The sequence below is a fragment of the Pongo pygmaeus genome, chromosome 6 (genome assembly GCF_028885625.2).
Source record: "Pongo pygmaeus isolate AG05252 chromosome 6, NHGRI_mPonPyg2-v2.0_pri, whole genome shotgun sequence".
Lineage (NCBI taxonomy): Eukaryota > Metazoa > Chordata > Mammalia > Primates > Hominidae > Pongo > Pongo pygmaeus.
The window spans coordinates 143,126,744-143,147,156 of NC_072379.2; the positions used below are offsets into that span (position 1 = coordinate 143,126,744).

Sequence of the window (20,413 nt, forward strand, 5' to 3'; positions counted from 1 at the left end):
TTTTTTAGTAGAGTCTGGATTTCACCATGTTGGCCAGACTGGTCTCGAACTCCTGACCTCAGGCGATCCGCCCACCACAGCCTCCCAAAGTGCTGGGATTACAGGGGTGAGCTGCTGCACCCGACCACAATTTTTCTTTTTAAAGTATTCAGAGAAAGAAATAAAATTATTTTTAAAGAACCAAGATAGAAGCAAAATGTTTTCTTCCCTGAAGGAGGATGGGAAATCTCTCAACTCCTACCATAAGCCTTGCAAACAAAATCAACATTGTTTACCTCTGGGGAAAGGTCAGAAAGCCTTCATGCCACTTGTCCAGAAAAAAGTGAGTTGCTACTGAGGGAAAAGTAGAAGTAAAAGCAGTTTGCTCTTAGGGAAGAGGTAGAAATCCATTCAAGCTAGGATCCTGCCCTGCTGCTAGGAGTCTGCTAGGATAAGGGCAGAAACTCCCACCCATGACCAGTCACAAATAAAAAGTAGAGTCTGGCTGCCATGACTGGTGAGTTGAGGTATGAACACCAGTTCCCAAGTCTCAGGTTTATAGGGCCTGACTAGAATGGAGGCTGGATCAGGGAAAACAAGAATATCTTTGCCCCTGTCACAAGCCTTGCACCAAGAAAAAATCAACAGCACCTATTTCTGGGAAAGAAGCCAAAGTATGGAGATACCTTGTATTACAAAGGCAATGCTACATTTGGTAAAATTTGGGTAGAGCAGGAACACTGATTAAAATCTCCTATTTAGGTTCAACAAAGCATCATTCTTCATGGTCAGAAGAATTTGAAATCTGTGGAGCACTGAAAGTAATTATAGTAACAATACCTGAAACACCTCAACCACTTACACACATAGTCTGACAGAAGGACAGCATCCCATTTTTAAGTATAAATACTCTATAGCCTAGTCTCTACTGTTCTTTTACCAACAATTTCCAGCATTTAATAAAAATTATATTTCAAAAGCAGCAAGAAAATACTTACTCATTGTTAAGTGAAAGCATTCAAAAGAATCAGAACCAGGAATGATCTAGACTGGATCTATCAGACAGGAATTTTACCATAACTATAATTAGGATCTAGCAGAAAACATGAACAATGTGCATGAGAACATTAGAAATTTCAGTAGAGCAATAAAACTGTTTCTTAAAAAAGTAATACAAAAAATTAGCCAGGCGTGGTGGCGGGCGCCTGTAGTCCCAGCTACTCGGGAGGCTGAGGCAGGAGAATGGCGTTAACCCGGGAGGCAGAGCTTTCAGTGAGCCGAGATCGCGCCACTGCACTCCAGCCTGGGTGACAGAGCAAGACTCCGTCTCAAAAAAAAAAGTAAAATAGAAATGCTAGAAACAAAAAACACAACATAAAAGTAGATTATTTCTTTCATGGGGTTAAGACTGACTATCACACAGGGAAGAAGAGTCAGTGAACATGAGGTTATGGAAACAGAAATTATCCCAACTAGAATAAAAAGAGAAGAGTGAGTGGATAAAAATAGAACAAGCTGTACAGTAACATAAAACAATCTAACAGATGTTTAATTTGAGTCTAAGAAGAAGAGTAACAAGGCAAATGAAATATTTTCAGATATCATGGCTAAAAGTTTTGCAAAATCAATGAAAGAAATCCCAGATTCAAGAAGCTCAGATAATCATAATCAGGATAGAGAAAAAAATCATATTCAAATTGCCAAAACTTAGATACCAAAATAAAATCTTGAAGATGAGCATAGAAAAAGAAATATTATACACAGATACAAAGATAAAATTACAACACATTTGTCATCAGAAATGAGGCACAGCATAAGGCAAAGGAGGACACCTTTAAAATACTGAAAAGAAAAACAAAATCTAGAAATCTATACACAGTGAGAATTTCAAATATGAGCATGGAATACTTTTTCAGATAAACAAAACTGATGTACTTTATCACATGTGAGTGCACTGCAAGAAATATTAAATAAAGTTCTTCAGGAAGAAGAAATGTGATACCAAATGGAAATTTGAACTTACAAAAGAAATCAAGAGTGCCAGAGATGGCAAAAATAATGGAGGCAAAAAATATTTATTTTTATTAATCGTAAATAAGAACTGACTGAATAAAGTAAAAGTAGTAACTGTATTGTGGAGTAAAAGTAAAGGTATTGTGAAGTTTATAACACACTTAGAAATAAATGCCAACAACAATAGCACATGTGAAGTTTAAAACACACTTAGAAATAAATGCCAACATCAATAGCATAAAGATGAGAGGGAAAAAAATGGAAGTGAACCGTTGTAATACTTTTACACATTTTGTAAAGGACTATAATATTATTTAAAATTGGACTATGATAGACTAAATATTTATGTTTTAGGCTGGGCACAGTGGCCCACGCCTGTAATCCCAGAACTTTGGGAGTCCAAGGTGGGTGGATCACGTGCAGTCAGGAGTTCGAGACTAGCCTAGCCAACATGGCGAAACCCTGTCTCTACTAAAAATATAAAAATTAGCTGGGCATGGTTGTGGGCACCTGTAATCCCAGCTACTCAGGAGGCTGAGGCAGAAGAACTGCTTCAACTTGGGAGGCGGAGGTTGCAGTGAGCTGAGATCGCACCATTGCACTCCAGGCTGGGTGACAAGACCAAAACTCTGTCTCAAAAAACCAAAAATAAAAATAAAAATAAATTATGTTTTAAAATTTAGAGCAACTACTAAACACATTTAAACAAAGGTATAACAAATAAGCCAATATTAGGTATAAGATGAAATTATTAAAATTAATTAATAAAAAGGTAAAGTGTAGAAAAAGAAAACAAAAGCAAAAGCAGCAACAACAACAAAAACAAATAGCAAAATGGTATACTTAAATACAACTTCATCCTCTAATAGCAGTAAAGGTAAATAATCTAAAACACAATGATTAAAAAGCAGAGAACAACATGTAGAATTGAATAGAAAAACCCAACTATGTGCTCTCTACAATCAATTAATTCATTTTTAATATAAAAGAATAAATTGATTAAATGTAAAAAGATAGTGAAGATCTACCATGCAACACTATGTCAGAAGCTGGAGTGACTATAATAATTTCTAATAAATTCCCATAAGAAGGTATGTTACCAGAATTAAAGAAGGATATTGTATAATAAGAGAGTTGATTTTTCAAGACAATATAATAATTTTAACAATCTAATAATAGCACTAAAAATACAGAAAGAAATAGACAAACCCATCATTATTAGTGAAGATGTTAACATAATTTTCTCAGTATTTGATAGATCAAGTAAACGATAAGAAAGTCAGCAAATATATGGACGACCTGAACAACACCATCAACCAGATTAACCTAATTGACATTTTTATAAAATTCTACTCAGCAATAGAAGACTACAAATGTCAACATATTTGAAATTGAAATTATACAGAATATTTTCTTTTAAAATAATGATATTAAATTAGAAATAAGGAGCAGTGATATTAAATAAGAAATAAGGAATAAACCAAAACCTCTGGAAAAATCCCCAAATGTATGAAAATTAAACTCTATACTTCTAACTAATCAATAAGTCAAGGAAATCACAAAGAAAATTAGAAAAAGATATTTCAAATTGAACAAAAAACAGAGCTTAGAGAAGAATGTGAAGCACTAAATGCTTTTGTTAGAAATGTCTCAAATCAATGACTCAGAGTTTTACCTTATGAAACTAGACTGAAAAGATAAAACTAAAGACAGAAGATGCAGAAGAAACAAAATAAAATATAAAATGATGGGGAAAAACAGAAAAATAGTAGAGAAGTTCAATGAAATCAAAAGCAAGCTTTGAAAAGATCAATAACATTGAAAAATCCCTAGTTAGACTGATCAAAACAAAGACAGAAAACACAAACAAGGACACATACAATTAAAGAGAACACATCTCTACAGATCCTGCAGACATTAGAAACAATACTAAGGTAATAGTTTAATAGCTTTATACCAAAAATTCAAAGAACTTGAGTGAAATAGTTAAATTCCTGAAAAAGCAAAAGCTGCCAAAGCCCACATAAGAGAAAATAGGTAGCCTGACTCCCTATCTAAGAAGGCAATTGATTTTATGGTTAAAAATCTTCCTTGTGGAAAAATCCAGGTCCAGATGGCTCCACTAATGAATTCTACCACATATAAAAGGATAATTTAGTGCTACTTCTACACAAGTCTTTCAGAAAATAGAAAAGAATACTGACAGTATTATTTTATGAACCCAGATTTACCTGATAACAAAACCAAATATATAAGAAAAGAGGCTGGCCACAGCGGCTCACACCTGTAATCCCAACATTTTGTGAGACCAGAGTAGGCAGATTGCTTGAGCCCAGGAGTTCCAGACCAGCCTGGGAAACATGGCAAACTCCATCTCTACAAAAATACAAAAAAATTAGCCAAGTGTGGTGGGGTGCACCTGTAGTTTCAGCTACTCAGGAGGCTGAGATGGGAGGTGAAGGGGTGGCCAGCCCCTCCACACCTGTGGGTATATCTCGTCGGGTGGGATGAGAGACTGAGAAAAGAAATAAGACACAGAGGCAAACTATAGAGAAACAACAGTGGGCCCAGTAGACCGGCACTCAGCATACCAACGACCTGCACCGGCACCGGTCTCTGAGTTCCCTCAGTTTTTATTGATTATTATTTTCACTATCTCAGCAGGAGGAATGCAGTAGGAGAGCAGGGTGATAATAGGAGAAGGTCGGCAAGAAAACATGTGAGCAAAGGAATCTGCGTCACAATTAAGTTCAAGGGGAGGTACTATGCCTGGATGTGCACGTAGGCCAGATTTATGTTTCTCTCCATCTAAACATCTCAGTGGAGTAAAGAATAACAAAGCAGCATTGCTGCCAACATGTCTTGCCTCCTGCCATAGGGCTGGTTTTCTCCTCTATCAGAATTGAACAAATGTACAATCGGGTTTTATACCGAGACATTCAGTTCCCAGGGGCAGGCAGGAGACAGTGGCCTTCCTCTATCTCAACTGCAAGAGGCTTTCCTCTTATACTAATCCTCCTCAGCACAGACCCTTCACGGGTGTCGGGCTGGGGGACGGTCAGGTCTTTTTCATCCCACAAGGCCATATTTCAGACTATCACATGGGGAGAAACTTTGGACAATACCCGGCTTTCCAGGGCAGAGGTCCCTGTGGCTTTCCACAGTGCGCTGTGCCCCTGGTTTATTGAGACTAGAGAATGGCGATGACTTTTACCAAGCATACTGCTTGCAAACATTTTGTTAACAAGGCACATCCTGCACAGCCCTAGATCCCTTAAACCTTGATTCCGTACAACACATGTTTTTGTGAGCTCAAGGTTGGGGCAAAGAGGCTAGGGTAAAGAGATTAGGGCAAAGTTACAGATTAACAGCATCTCAGGGCAAAGCAATTGTTCAGGGTACAGGTCAAAATGGAATTTCTTATGTCTTCCCTTTGTACATAGACACAGTAACAGTCTGATCTCTCTTTTTTTTCCCTACAGGGAGGATCACTTGAGCCTGGGAGTTTGAGGCTGCAGTGAGCCATGATTGTGTCACTGCACTTCAGCCTGGCAACAGAGCAAGACCCTGTCTCAAAACAAACAAACAAACAAAAACAAAAGAGTCCAATAACCTTCATGGACACACAACCATTCTTAATAAAATATTAGCCAATCAAGTCCATCAAGTTACAAAAATACAATAGATTATGACCACCGGGCATTTATGCAGGAAATGCAATGTTGATTCAACATCCAAAACTAATTCAAATCAATGTATTTTGTTTATCAACAGACTAAAAGGAAAAACCAATTGATCATCTTAATAGACGCAGAAAAGACAGTAAATATAATTCAATACTCATTAATGACAAGGACTCTAAAAGACTAGTTATAGAAGATACTTCTTAACCAAGGATGGTATCTAATGAATAACTTGCAGCTAACAACAGCTAACATGATGAAAGACCAATTTTCCTCTAACATTGAAAAGATGACCTGTATGTTTATACTCATCATTTCTTGTCATCTGAAAGTCCTAGTCAAAATCATAAGGTCAGGAAAAAATAAATAATAAGGATACAAATGAGAAAGAAACAAAATAAAACAATTTTAAATTTCAGGCAATGTTATTATATACATAAAACGTAAAGACTCTACAATAAAGCTCGTAGACATAAAGGAGTTTGGCAAGGTTGCAAGTGGCAAAGACAATATATAAATATATATATATACACACACACACATACACATATAAATATAAAAAACACACCATTAAAATCATGAAGTAAGGAATTCCATTTGTTCATAGTTCCATAAAAACAACTAACAAGGCCAGGCATGGTGGCTCATGCCTGTAATCCCAGGACTTTGCGAGGCCGAGGCAGGTGGATCACGAGGTCAGGAGTTAGAGACCAGCCTGACCAACATGTTGAAACTCTGTCTCTAATAAAAATACAAAAATTACCCACCCATGGTGGTGGGGTGCCTGTAATCCCAGCTACTCAGGAGGCTGAGGCAGGAGAATCACTTGAACCTGGGAGGTGGAGTTTGCAGTGAGTGGAGATTGCACCACTGCACTCCAGCCTGGGTGACAGAGAAAGACTGTCTCAAACAAAACAAAACAAAACAAAAAACAACTAATAAGATGGCAAAAACTGTCAGAATTAGCTTTTGTTTAACTATGGATTCTAGCCAAAAGTTTAAAACAAACAATGGAAAGATTAATGAAAACAGAAGCGGCCGCATTGCAGTAACAGAGTTTTGGGCATTTAAACTACCCACCTATCCTCTCTCACTTCCCAGATTGGTGTCAGCTGTGAAGATAACAACCCACAATTCTGGCGCAGATTTAACAATGTGCGTGAGAAAGAGCAATATGAACCTTATTCTCAAAGAAAATTGGTTACAATTTTCTAACCATTTGGAAGCCAACTAAAGGGCTGGTGGAAGGGCTTACCTTTGTTTTGCTTGAGTGGGAGTTTTCCCAGGGCTGGGGTATCTTCCTAGGTGCCATTTGCTGAATGCAGTTAAAAGCAAAAGTATTGGTTGCAGTAGTCCTGGTCTAGGGATAAAAATGGTAACAAGCAACAGACAGAAAAGACTGGGAAGAAAATAGGTTGGGGAAGAAGGTACATTGGAAAATAAGGGATTTTTTATAACTCAGGTGTATGCCAGAAAACTAAGAAAGCCAGTTGTATATCCAGAGCAGAATGCATGCTCAGTAAAGGCCTGAGAAGGCCCTAAGATTTCACCTCTGAATGACCTTCAGGCTCTAACCAATAACAATTGACAGCTAAAACCGAGTTGCAATGGCCAAAGTGTGGGGGTGTGCCCCAAACAGAACTAGTGTCAACCCCAACAGAGAATAATAATAAAGAATAAAATGCTCCTTACAATAAAAACAAACAACAACAACAAAAAGCTGGACATAACAACAAATATACATGGACTCCGAAAAAAGAAGGCAGATAGCCAAGGGACCTCAGGCACAACACACAGGTTCTTGGAGTTTCCTTATTGCCTCCTGTATATACTGAACAGGAATCTACAGAAGACTTCAACCTGAAACCAATTGGTATAGGAAAATAAAACTCCAAGGAAAGCCTGTACAGCTGAATTCTAGGATAAGATCGTGTCAACATGTTCTAGAATACAGCCAATTTTTATCTGCTAAATATCTCCATTCTAGAATTGCTTGTATAAAATGTTGACTCCAAGAGTCAAAAATGATTGTCACAGTAATTCACAGAATCTTCTCACAGTAGATGGACATTTTCTATCTTTGGAGGAGAAATGTGGTCCCCCTCAGTGACAACCATATCACAGCAGCTTAAAACCATGTTGAAAAATTGTGGTTAATATCAAATAATACATTTTAGAGAAGTCAGAGTTTTTCTGAGACTTGGAGATAAATCAAGGCCAGAGATTTGAAAGAGATGCCTTACTTTTATTTGCTATTATTTGGTTTTCATGCTTCAGTCCTATAAGAGAAATTGTATTGAAGGCTGCTTGCTTATTTACCATAAACATGTGTGGCTCTCCAGACTGAATTGTTTATAACTTTTAATATCTTCATCTACCATTGCATCAAATCACAGTGAATCTGATAGCTTTTCTTTGTGAGAGGGCAACTTAAGAGTTCTGCCGGCTACAGAAGTGATTTTTAGTACACTAGAGCTTTGTACCAGAATGTGAACTACTGGTCAAATGGTACCCACAGGCAGCTTGACAAAGTGACAATAATTCTATCAGGATAAATTTACATAGTGAACAAGTTGACATAAGTATCTAAAACAAAAACTGTCATTCAAACTTTTACTAAAATGTACTAATATCAGTCTCCTTTGGGCATCAATATCACATTTGGAGCACTTGCATGCTCATCCTGTTTCAAGTAAGCCAAAGATGGAAGAATATTCGAAAGTCTATACATAGAGATTTAACTGCAGTACATTTTTCTCTTCATCTATCAAAAAATATGGTTCTTTCCAAAGTATGTGGTCATAAGTGGACTTTTTTTCCTATGGAACTAATAACATATAAAACAATTAAGATCACCACAATGGGCAAATGGAAATTTCTCTTGGATCCCACAAGAGAACTGAACTGCCATTGTGAAGGTTCTTTTCTCTTGGGTCTTGGCAGATATGTAGGGAAAGTCTTGGTACTCTATAAAGCCCTCAGAATCCAAAGGTCTTCACAGCTCAGTGTGCCTAAAATCACTGCCGTGTTCACCAGGAAGGTGATGGGCACCCTAGTCCCAGGGTGCTGGACGAACCAGCCTTGTGCCACATCAGATGCAGATGTGGTCCTGGTGCCTAGGGCTCTCCTGTCATCTTATCCTGGCTTTCAGCTTGAAAGCAGTGGGGCAATCTGTACCCAGTCACTCTTTCTAGGTTTAGAAAGTGGGTTCCTCACATCTATTCAATACCTGAATCTTTTTCTTCTACTTCTTCCTATTTTAGAATCGGTGAAGGCTTTGTTTTCACATTTCATCCTATCAGAGGCTGCTGTGCCAAGGTAAGTGCTCCCTCTCAGAGCATTACTTTCTCACTATGCAGGCAGCCCTGTTTCAGGCTCCTACAGCACAGCAACATTTAGACTCTAAAATGTTTAATGCCTCTCTGTTCTATCCACTCTCAATTCCTAGCAATCAGTCCGGATAATATTCTTGTCTCCTGAAATCTAAGTGCAGCCAGTTATGCAGTGAGCTGAGGGAGCAGGCTCCTCTTGCCACTTTGGAGACATCTCTTTGTGTGGGATCAAAAATTAGTGCCCCAGATTATGATCTCAAACCCTACCATTGACCCGATGACCTGATATCCCTGTGCTGCAACCACTGCATCTTCCTGGCAACTTGTTTCTGGCGGTGGCTACAAAAACTGCTGCTATCTTGGCAGGGGCGGAGGTTAAATGTCCATCAAATTCAAATTACTTGGAACCTACATATGTATAGAACCCTGACAAAATTGGGGAAAAGTGCATAGCAGCAGGCATAGGAAACAAAGATGTTTGATTCTAGACCAGTGGTAAATCTGCTATGAGGGGTAACATGTTTGAGTATGCTTAATGGAGTAAAAACTATTTTAAGTAAAAAGGCTGTACATATTTTGCAATAAGATGATACATAAAAATACCAGTATGCAATAATTAGTGCCAGTGCACCTTCATTTAGTTAATGAGAAATAAGGAATTCTTTGTTTTTCTTATAGAGCTTCCTCTAGGAGTGAAAACTTATGTAACTTGTGAACAAGTATAGCTAAATATGTCCATCTTTGTTTCTTTGCCAAATGTTATAAGCTAGAATGATTTTTCTCTTCTTTGCGTGTATCTTTAAGTGTCTGCTATGAGGGTGCTTTCTAACGGGTCTATGAATCTCTGGTTTGGCAACCTTGTCCCATCCTAAACCATCCTCCCACATCAAAAACAAGAATATAATAAGGATGTTGTCATCCTGCTGATAAACAGTGATTACTTATTGTCTATACTTCAGGATAATTCTTACATGCCTCACTATTCCATGGTCTGGTCCGTGACAATAAAGTCTCTCTCTTTCTCTTTCCATCCATCTCTTTTCTGCTCATTCACTCACTCACAATTTGCCCACTCACGCAGCAACTATGAGTTGAGTTCCTGAAAATTTCAAGCTGTTTCAGATCTCTGTGCCTTTGTTCATTCTGATTCATCTGCCAAAAATGCCTTTTCCTCCTCCTAATTTATATTTCAAAACATATCCAATCATTATCTATTCTCAGATACATTTACCAAGCATTTCTAGACATTCATTTCTGTTATGTGTGTCTGATTAAATATGTACTTGTGTCGTATTGCTTTCTTTTTAACATTTGGGTTCATCTCTACTAGTCTCAGCTTATAATAAAATTTCAGCAGGATTAAAGAACATTTCCTAAAATAGTCAGAAATTTTAAAGATAAAATACACTGGTAAGTCCAAAATGTGATATTCTTCATCAGTGTGTTTCACTCTAGTGGTTAAGGACATGCCTTTGTAGTAGGACCTGGGCTTTATGATTCTGATTTTATCACTGTCTAACTTGGAAATATTATTTAGTCTATCTAAACCACAGTGTCTTCTTTGAAATTAGAATGGCAATGTCTAATTAACATTATTTTGTGGATTAAATGGGATATTGCATGCAAAGAACTTCCCAGCCCCTATTAAATATTCAATAAATTATTATTAGAAGATTTTCTGAACTGTGATAGTTAGTAAGACAGTTAGTTAGTAAATGATGCCATCTAACTACCTTAGTAAATGGCATCACCTCTAGGTAATAAGCTCTATATTTGAGGTTCCTCCTTGATTTCTTTCTTTCTCTCACCTTCCATATCCAACCCACCAATTACTGTTAAAGATTCTACTTCTAATGTGTATCTTAAATCCACTTCTCTGGAACCACAGTATCTCAGTTCACTGTCGCCTATTCTGAGTAGCCTCCGACTAGTTTCATAGCTCACAGCTCACACTCTTGCCTCCAAGGAGTCCATTTTGCAATGACAGAGTTATCTTTCCATTGCATAAATCATATCATGTCCCATTCACCTTTAATCTTTTGCTTGTTTCCGACTGCTTTTAGACCACTGTTCAGATCCCTGATTATTAGAACCTCTGGGGTCCTGCACCTTCTGGCCCTGCCTTCCTGCCTTCCTCCTTGGCTTGTTTCCCATCCATCACAGCACGGCAATCATACCTCCTTCAGCACAGCTCCCTCCCACCTCAGCCCTTCAAAGAGCTGGGGTCCTAGAATCCTTCCCAGCCTTAATATCACCTCCTCAAAGGTCAGAGGGACCTTTCCAGATTACTTTAGTATTATGTTGTGTCTGTTAACCTTCATAGAAAATATTTCAAATTTTCTAATGCATCTCTATCTTTGTTTGCTTATCTTTAGAAATCTCCACTCAGTGATCCCCATTTTCACTCCCAAGAATGTCAAATTCCCTGAATGAGCCCATGTTTATTTCGCTCACGTCTTTGCCTTGGATCACGGCAGCTCCTCCCCTCCCTCCTGTTAGTGTATTCCTACCTTCATCACTGCTCTGATATGGGGGGAAATCCCTTTCCATGATTATTGCCATTAGTTTATATAAAATTTCATTTACATTAACTCATTTGGATTTTGATCCTCAACGAAATAAGCTGAATAAATATTAATATTCACATTGACAGAAGAGGAAACTGAATCTCAGAGAGGGTAAGATTTCAAGGTCATAGCAAATCTGTGGCAGATCTTAGACTTGAATGAGGTCCAGGAGGTCTTTAATACTGAAAAGCCCAAATCTCCGCTACTCACTTTCTCATGTGCCTCATAGGTGATGACAGCTACTCTCTATCTCCAGGGATGGTAGATGAAAATAATAGCATGCGAAGGATAAAGGAGTTGTAAGGAAGAACTTCCAGAGCTCTAGGTAGGTGGAGAGACAGGAAGGTCAGGTGTATCTTTTGGAATTGGCAGTTGTAAGGTGTCAGACAGTGCAAGATATTAGAAGGAGCATGGGCTATAGACTGAGACTTGAATGTGATTCCTGCCCTGCTACCAGTGACAACGTGGTCAGTTACTTAATTCCTGTCCAAGTCACGATTTCTTCATCTTTAAAACAGATATTATCTCACACACACACACACACACACACACACACAGCTATGTGGAAATTAAATTACGTTGTGTGCCTCACGTACCCAGTTCATGGTCTGACCTGTAGTGTGTATTAATAAATGATAACTGTTACTGTTACTGATAGAGAAGACAAGGATGGAAAAATATAGCTGGGCCATGGAGTCTGATCAAATGACTTTTCCTCTCCAGGAGAGCTAAGCCCTGTGTCTCCAATATGGAAGTGGAGAACCAGACACGAGTCACCAAGTTCATTCTGGTGGGATTTCCCGGGAGCTTGAGTATGCGGGCAGCCATGTTTCTGATATTCCTTGTGGCCTATATTCTGACCGTGGCTGAAAACATGGTCATCATCCTATTGGTGCTGCAAAATCGGCCACTGCACAAGCCTATGTACTTCTTCCTGGCCAACCTGTCCTTCTTGGAGACCTGGTACATCTCTGTGACCGTGCCCAAGTTACTGTTTAGTTTTTGGTCTGTGAACAACAGCATCTCTTTCACACTCTGTATGATACAACTGTACTTCTTCATTGCTCTCATGTGCACGGAATGTGTGCTTCTGGCCGCCATGGCCTATGACCGGTATGTGGCCATCTGTCGCCCACTCCACTACCCGACCATAATGAGCCATGGGCTCTGCTTCCGCCTCGCTCTTGGTTCCTGGGCCATTGGCTTTGGCATCTCCCTGGCGAAGATCTACTTCATCTCCCGCCTCAGCTTCTGTGGTCCCAATGTCATCAACCACTTCTTCTGTGACATCTCTCCAGTACTGAATCTCTCCTGCACAGACATGTCCATAGCTGAGTTGGTGGACTTTGTCCTGGCACTGGTCATATTCCTTTTCCCACTCTTTATTACTGTCCTGTCCTACGGATGCATTCTGGCCACCATCTTACGCATGCCCACAGGAAAGCAGAAAGCGTTCTCCACTTGTGCCTCCCATCTTGTGGTGGTCACCATTTTCTATTCAGCCATTATTTTCATGTATGCTCGACCTCAAGTTATCCATGCCTTCAACATGAACAAAATTATTTCCATCTTCTATGCCATTGTCACTCCTTCTCTCAACCCTTTCATTTATTGCCTAAGAAACCGAGAGGTCAAGGAAGCTCTGAAGAAACTGGCATATTGCCAGGCCAGCAGATCTGACTAGTCAATTACAGTTGATTAGAAAGAAAGGTCTGAGTGGGTGCCTATATGTCTTCCTCCATCCTTTCTCCTTTAATGACTCAGTTAGGACACTGCCCATGTTAATATGACATCACCATGTCTACATCAATCTCAGGCGCTTGGGTGTCTGCATCTGTGCATATGGTCAGTGCTCTAAGGCCATACATGTTTTAGAGAGCTAGAGAAAACAATTCCCAATGGTTGTGACCCCAAATGGGGTTTCTAAGACTGTGAGTAAATTTATAACCGAATTAAGTAGGAAGAGAGATGGTGATGGTGCGTTAGCTGTTTTTGGATCTGCCATACACTAATAGCTCTGGGGCCAGCAAAATAGGTGGTAGCTTCCTGATTTCCCATCTTTCTAAGACAGAGGTAGCAACTCCCTCAACAATCTCATTCTTGATGTGCTGGGAGTGAATTTTGGTGGCAGAGACTGCTTTTTGAGTTTTTGCAACACTTTTTGCAAGCACTTACTAACCTGTATTAAATCCTTTCTGCTTAAACTAGAGTGCTTTCTTTTATCTGTAAGTGAATTGCACCTTAAACAATTGTGTTTTGTCTTCTGATATAACTCACACAGTTGCCTTTTATTGAATTTTATATTTCCCTTCTAGATGCCACAACATATCCTTTAGTGGATGAACATAAAATAGATGATAAATAAATATCATCAAATATATGAATTGCCAAATAATAATTGCCCTCATTACTTCTCTTTTCTTTTGATCTTGATATCCTCTTTTTCCTGTGCCTCCCCGCCACCCTCTCTTTTATCTTCTCTTGGTTTTCCGCTTTCTCCACACTCAACTCAGAGATAAGTAACAGGTTTCAGGAATTGACAGAGATTTTCGTTCCATGCCATACTGATTCTCAACTCTCCTTACCTATATATCTAACACCCTCTACACACATGCTAGAACCTCATTGATCAAATGTGCTTTACACCCATAGAAGGTACATAGATAAGCTCACTCTTGGTTCATAGTTTTGCCAGTGGCAAAGAGAGATATATTTTTAAGCTGTATTCAACATAGCGGGCCAACATCAGTGGGAATTTAATTCTTTTATTGTAACAGTTTTAAACAGGAGAGTTTCTTGCATTAATAACATCTTTTAGCTAAGAACAAACCACACTTTCAAGAATGCTTTCTCTTTCTTCTTAATTAAGAAATGTTAGGCAGAATTATTTGTTCCATTTTATAAACTTCCAGAACAGATGTTCAAGGAAGTAAATAACATACAACCACAGACAGTGGGGGAGCAGAGGTCAAAAGTCCCAGTTCCCTGAATTCAAACCCTGGGTCTTTCTCTAGTGAATGGGCTCTCCCTAGAGAGAAAACATACTTCTTTAGAAGCCAAGTATGAAAGCTAGTTGTAAAGGAATATAGTTGGAATTATGAATTGCTATACCTGCATAACAGTAATAAAATAAAAATGAAAAAATGTGAATTATAGGTCCCAGAGGAAAAAAGAAACAAAAATAAACTGCAAGCACACTTTGCTTTAGGGAATAAATGTGCAAAAGAGAACAATGCGTAAAATGGAAAGGATTTAATGTTTGCTTCTGGAATGTAGTTTTGTCCCTTGATGCAATAAATAAGTTGTGATGAATATATTTCTATTTAAAACCTAGACATACAAAAAAGAGATTATTTTCTGAAAACTTCAAATGAATCAAAATATAATGGCATAATCATATAGGGATGTTAAATATGTGCATTAAGAAAGGAAAAGACATGTTCAGTGGGGATTAGGAAATGCAAGACAAAAAAAACTCTGGCAACAACTTGAATTTTAGCCCTGGATATATTTTCACCATGTGACCTTGGTCATGCCATCTATACTTTTGGAAACACTGAGTCTTTATGTGTAAAATACGAGTAATAATAGTTGCTTGGCATTTCTTACACAATGGTTATGAGGATCAACTACCATGATGGAAAAGACGTTGATTGTTAAATATCTTGGGCAGTGCATGATCTAAGCAAGCTGCCACTAGATTAGGGTTTGCATGGGAAAACTGGTTGGGAAGGCTATGCTCTCTGGACCTGTCTAAAACCATTCCACACCTATTTGACTCCACATACATAAACTGGGAGGCTGCAACTATCAGGGGCAATTTATTTCTTTATTATTTCTCATGAATATCTTGGAAAGGGAGAATGTAGAAGTAGGGTTTCTTGGTGAATTCTATTAAATTTTTTTTTTCAAATAACAGATGGAACCTTGAGCTCCTTCCCCTTTGTGGAAGGAATACCTAAGTGCACAGGCTCAGCAAAGTAGAGGATGGAGATCAGACCAATGTAGAAATCTGCCTCAACAGAGAAAATAATGTATAGTGGATTACTGGTTAAATTCATATAGAAACAAGCTATTTCTAAGGTGACACACAAAGCAAGCCAGAAGTTTTAGGGCATTTGGTGATCTTGTTGGGGTAACCATCATAAAAGGCTGGTAGTCAGTTTTTATAGTTTATCCAGAGAACACGCCCTAAAGATTTGATTATCACCAGCCAAACTCATAAGGAAGCCCACAAAATAAAATATAAATATATATTAATTACACATGCAGTATATATTTTAAATCCCTATATTTATTCATTCATTTAATTAATATATATTAAGGATCTATTATGTACCTGTAGGGATACAATAGCAAAATATTAAAACTTGTTACCTTTGTGACCAGAAACAGATAGCAGATAATACCTTTGTGTGTGTGTGTGTGTGTGTGTGTGTGTGTGTGTGTGTGTATTACGTACATACATATTGTAATGGGTTGAATGGTGGCTCCCAAAAATATATTTTCACACTTTCAACCTGGAACTTGTGATTGTGAACTTATTTGAAAAAAAGAGTCTTTGAAATATAATAAAATTAAGGACCTCACATTGAGACCATTCTGGATTATCCAAGTGGACTCAATGTCCGATGACACGTTCCTTATATGAGAGAGAAGAGAAAACAGAGAAGGTGATGTGAAGGTAGAGATAGAGATTGGAATTCTGCATCCACAAGCCAAGAAATACCTTGGGCCACCAGAAGCTGGAAGATACAAGTAATGATTCTCCCTTAGAGCTGTCAAAGGAAGAGAGCCCTGATGACACTTTGATTTTGGACTCCTGGCCTCCAGAACTATAAGACAATATATTTCTGTTGTTTTAAGCTACCAGTTTGTGGTAATTTGTTATGAAAACCCTGGGAAATAAATACACATCCCAATTTGAGTGGCAATAAGTGCTATGGATGGGGAGGAAGAAAGCATGAAAGTATAATAGGAAGTGCTGCTGGAGATGAGAAATTTTAAATAAGACGGTCACAGAATCACCAAGTGAGGAAGAGATGTTTGAGCAAAAACCTGGAGAAGCTGTGAGAATAAGATATATGGCTACTTGGACAAAGAATATTCCAGGTAGAGAAACAGCAAGCAAAGATATGGAGTCCTGAGTAGTATGTTTGAGGGACCTTGAAGAGACCGAGCAGCCAGAGCAGTGAGAAAAGGGTAAGCAGGTGATATGGTTTGGCTCTGTTTCCTCACCCAAATCTCATCTTGATTGTAATCCCCACATATCAAAAGGGGAACCTGGTGGGAAGTGATTGCATCATGGGGGTGGTTTCCCCATGCTGTTCTCATGATAGTGAGTGAGTTCTCACAAGATCTGATGGTTTTAAAATTGTTTGGCAGTTCCCTTCCCACTTTCTCTCTCTCTCACCACCATGTTAGATGTGCCTTCCTTCCCCTTTGCCTTCTTCTATGATTGTAAGTTTCCTGAGGCCTCCCCAACCATGTGGAACTGTAAGTCAGTTAAACCTTTTTAAGGTAAATTACCCAGTCTTAGGCAGTTCTTTATAGCTGTGTGAAAATGAACTAATACAGAAAATTCATACCAGGAGTGGGGCACTGCTATAAAGATACCTAAAAATGTGGAAGCAACTTTGGAACTGGGTAATGGACAGAGGTTGGAACAGTTTGGAGGGCTCAGAAGAAGACAGGAAGATGTGGGAAAGTTTGGAACTTTCTAGAGACTTGTCGAATGGTTTTGACCAAAATGCTGATAGTGATACAGACAATGAAATCCAGGCTGAGGTGGTCTCAGGTGGAGATAAGGAATTTCTTGGGAACTAGAGCAAAGGTCACTCTTCCTATGCTTTAGCAAAGAGATTGGCAGCCTTTTGCCCCTGCTCTAGAGACCTGTGGAACTTTGAACTTGAGAGAGATAATTTTCTGGTGCCTGGCAGAAGAAATTTCTAAGCAGCAAAGCATTCAAGATGCCACCTGGCTTTTTCTGAAAGCATACAGTCATATGCTTTCATAAAGAGATGATCTGAAATCTGAACTTATATATGAAAGAGAAGCAGAGGATAAAAGTTTGGAAAATTTGCAGCCTGACTATATGGTAGGAAAGAAACAGGCATTTTCTGGGGAGAAATATAAGCCTGCTGCAGAAATTTGCATAAGTAACAGGGAGATGAATTTTAATCACAAAAACAATGGGAAAAATGTCTCCAGGGCATCTCAGAAATTTTCACAGTTGCCCCTCCCATCACAGGCCCAGATGCCTAGGAGGGATAAATGGTTTCCTGGGCCGGGTCCAGGGCCCCACTACTCTGTGCAGCCTTAGGACATGGAGCCCTGTGTCCCAGTCACTCCAGCCATGGCTAAATGGGGCCAACCTATAGTTCAGGCTATTGCTTCAGAGGATGTAAGCCTAAGCCTTACTGGTTTCCACATGGTGTTGGGCCTGCAGGTGTGCAGAAGACAAGATTTGAACTTTGGGAGCCTCTGCCTAGATTTCAGAGGATGTATGAAAGTGCCTGGATGTCCAGCAAAAGTCTGCTGTAAGGGTGGAACCCTCATGGAGTATCTCTACTAGGGCAAATGCAGAGAGAAAATGTGGAGTGGACCAGGAAGAAAAGGGCCATCATCCTCCAGCCCCCAGAATAGTAGCTCCACCAACAGCTTGCACTGTGCACCTGGAAAAGCCACAGCACTCAATGCCAGCCCATGAACATTGGGGGAACCCTCCCCCAGTATTTCAACATAGGTTCTTTCTGTTTTCCATGAGTGTCAGCCATCTGAGAAATAAAGAGAAAGAGTACAAAGAGAGGAATTTTACAGCTGGGCCTCCAGGGGTGACATCATATATCGGTAGGACTGTGACGCCCACCTGAGCTGCAAAACCAGGAAGTTTTATTAAGAATTTCAAAAGGGGAGGCAGTGTAAGAACAGGGAGTAGGTCACAAAGATCTCATGCTTCAAAGGGCAAAAAGGAGAACAAAGATCACACACTTCTGAGGAAACAGGACAAGGGCAAAAGCAGAACTCCTGATAAGGGTCTATGTTTAGCAGTGCACATGTTGTCTTGATAAACATCTTAAACAACAGAAAACAGGGTTCCAGAGTAGTTTGATCTCACCAAAAATTTACCAGGGCAGAGTTTTTTCCCCACCCTAATAAGCCTGAGGGTACTGCAGGACATCAGGGCGTATTTCAGTCCTTATCTCAACCGCATAAGGCAGACACTCCAAGAGGGGTCGTTTATAGACCTCCCCCCAGGAATGCATTCCTTCCCCAGGGTATTAATTATTAATATTCCTTGCTAGGAAAATAATTTAATGATATCTTCCCTACTTGCACGTCCGTTTATTGGCTCTCTGCAAGAAGAAAAATATGGCCCTATTTTGCCCAACCCCGCAGGCAGACAGACCTTATGGTTCCCTTCCCTTGTTCCCTGAAAACCACTGTTATTCTGTTCTTTTCCAAGGTGCACTGATTTCATATTGTTCAAACACACATGTTTTACAATCAATTTGTACAATAGTGGTCCTGAGGTGATGTACATCCTCAGCTATGAAGATAACAGGGTTAAGAGATTAAAGTAAGACAGGCATAAGAAATTATAAGAGTATTATTTGGGAACTGATAAATGTCCATGAAATCTTCACAATTTATGTTCCTCTGCCACAGCTCCAGCCAGTCCCTCCGTTCAGGGTCCCTGACTTCCCACAACACATGAAAGCAGCCACAAGGGCTGTACCCTGCAGAGCCACAGGGGTAGAGCTGCCCAAGACCTTGGGAGACCACCTGTTGCATCAGCATGCCCTGAACATGAGACATGGAGTCAAAGGAGATGATTTTGGAGCCTTAAGATTTAATGGGTGGCCTGCCAGGTTTCAGACTTGCATGGGGCCTATAGCCCTTTGCTTTGGCCAATTTTTCCCATTTGGAATGGGGACATTTACCCAATGCCTGTACTCCCATTGTATCTTGGACATAACTAACTTGTTGATTTTACAGGCTCATAGGCAGAAGGGACTTGCCTTGTCTCAGATGAGACTTTGGACTTGGACTTTTGAGTTAATGCTAGAGTGAGTTAAGACTTTGGGGTACTGTTGGGAAGGCATACTTGTGTTTTGAAATGTGAAAAGGACATGAAATTTGGGAGACGCCGGGGCGTAATAATATGGTTTGACTCTGTGTCTGCACCAAAATCTCACCTTGATTGTAATCCCCATTTTGTCGAGGGAGGGACCTAGTGGGAGGTGATTGGATCATGGAAGCAGCTTCCTCCATGCTGTTCTCATAATAGTGAGTGAGTTTTCACAAGATCTGATGGTTTTAAAAGTGTTTGGCAGTTCCTTCCTCACTTTCTCTTTCTCCTGCTGCCATGTAAAACGTGCCTTGCTTCTTCTTCACCTTTTGCCATGATGGTAAGTTTCCTGAGGCCTCCCCAGGCATGTGGAACTGAGTCAACTAAGCCTTTTTAAAATGAATTACCCAGTCTCAGGTAGTTCTTTATAGCAGTGTAAAAACAGACTAATACAGCAGGGTAGGAGATAAGATAAGAGAGGCAAGAATAGGCCAGACACTGTTGAACCTGTAGCCACTGTGAGAAAATATTGGGTTTTACTCTGAATGAGATGGGAAACCATTGGTAGGTTTAGAGCAGTGGGGTGATATGATCTTTTTGCTTTAAAAGGATCACACTAGCTTTTGGTGAAGAACAGACTTGCATAAGGCAAGGGCAGGAGAAGAAAGAACATTTATGAGTCCATTATGGCATCACGGTGACACACAATGGTGGATATGACAAACAGTAGTTGTGGAAATGGGGTGAAATGGTCTGATTTTAGATGTA

At 39.5% G+C, this 20,413-nt stretch overlaps 1 protein-coding gene across 1 annotated transcript; it reads left to right on the plus strand.

Moving 5' to 3' along the window:
- Positions 1-8,662: 8,662 nt before the first annotated feature.
- LOC129041407 (olfactory receptor 6B1) lies at positions 8,663-17,099 on the plus strand. Its single transcript, XM_054496921.1, has 2 exons — positions 8,663-8,993; positions 12,298-17,099. The coding sequence occupies exons 1-2, from the start codon at positions 8,719-8,721 to the stop codon at positions 13,256-13,258; spliced, it is 1,236 nt and encodes a 411-aa protein (XP_054352896.1). The 5' UTR covers positions 8,663-8,718; the 3' UTR covers positions 13,259-17,099.
- The last annotated feature ends 3,314 nt before the right edge of the window (positions 17,100-20,413 follow it).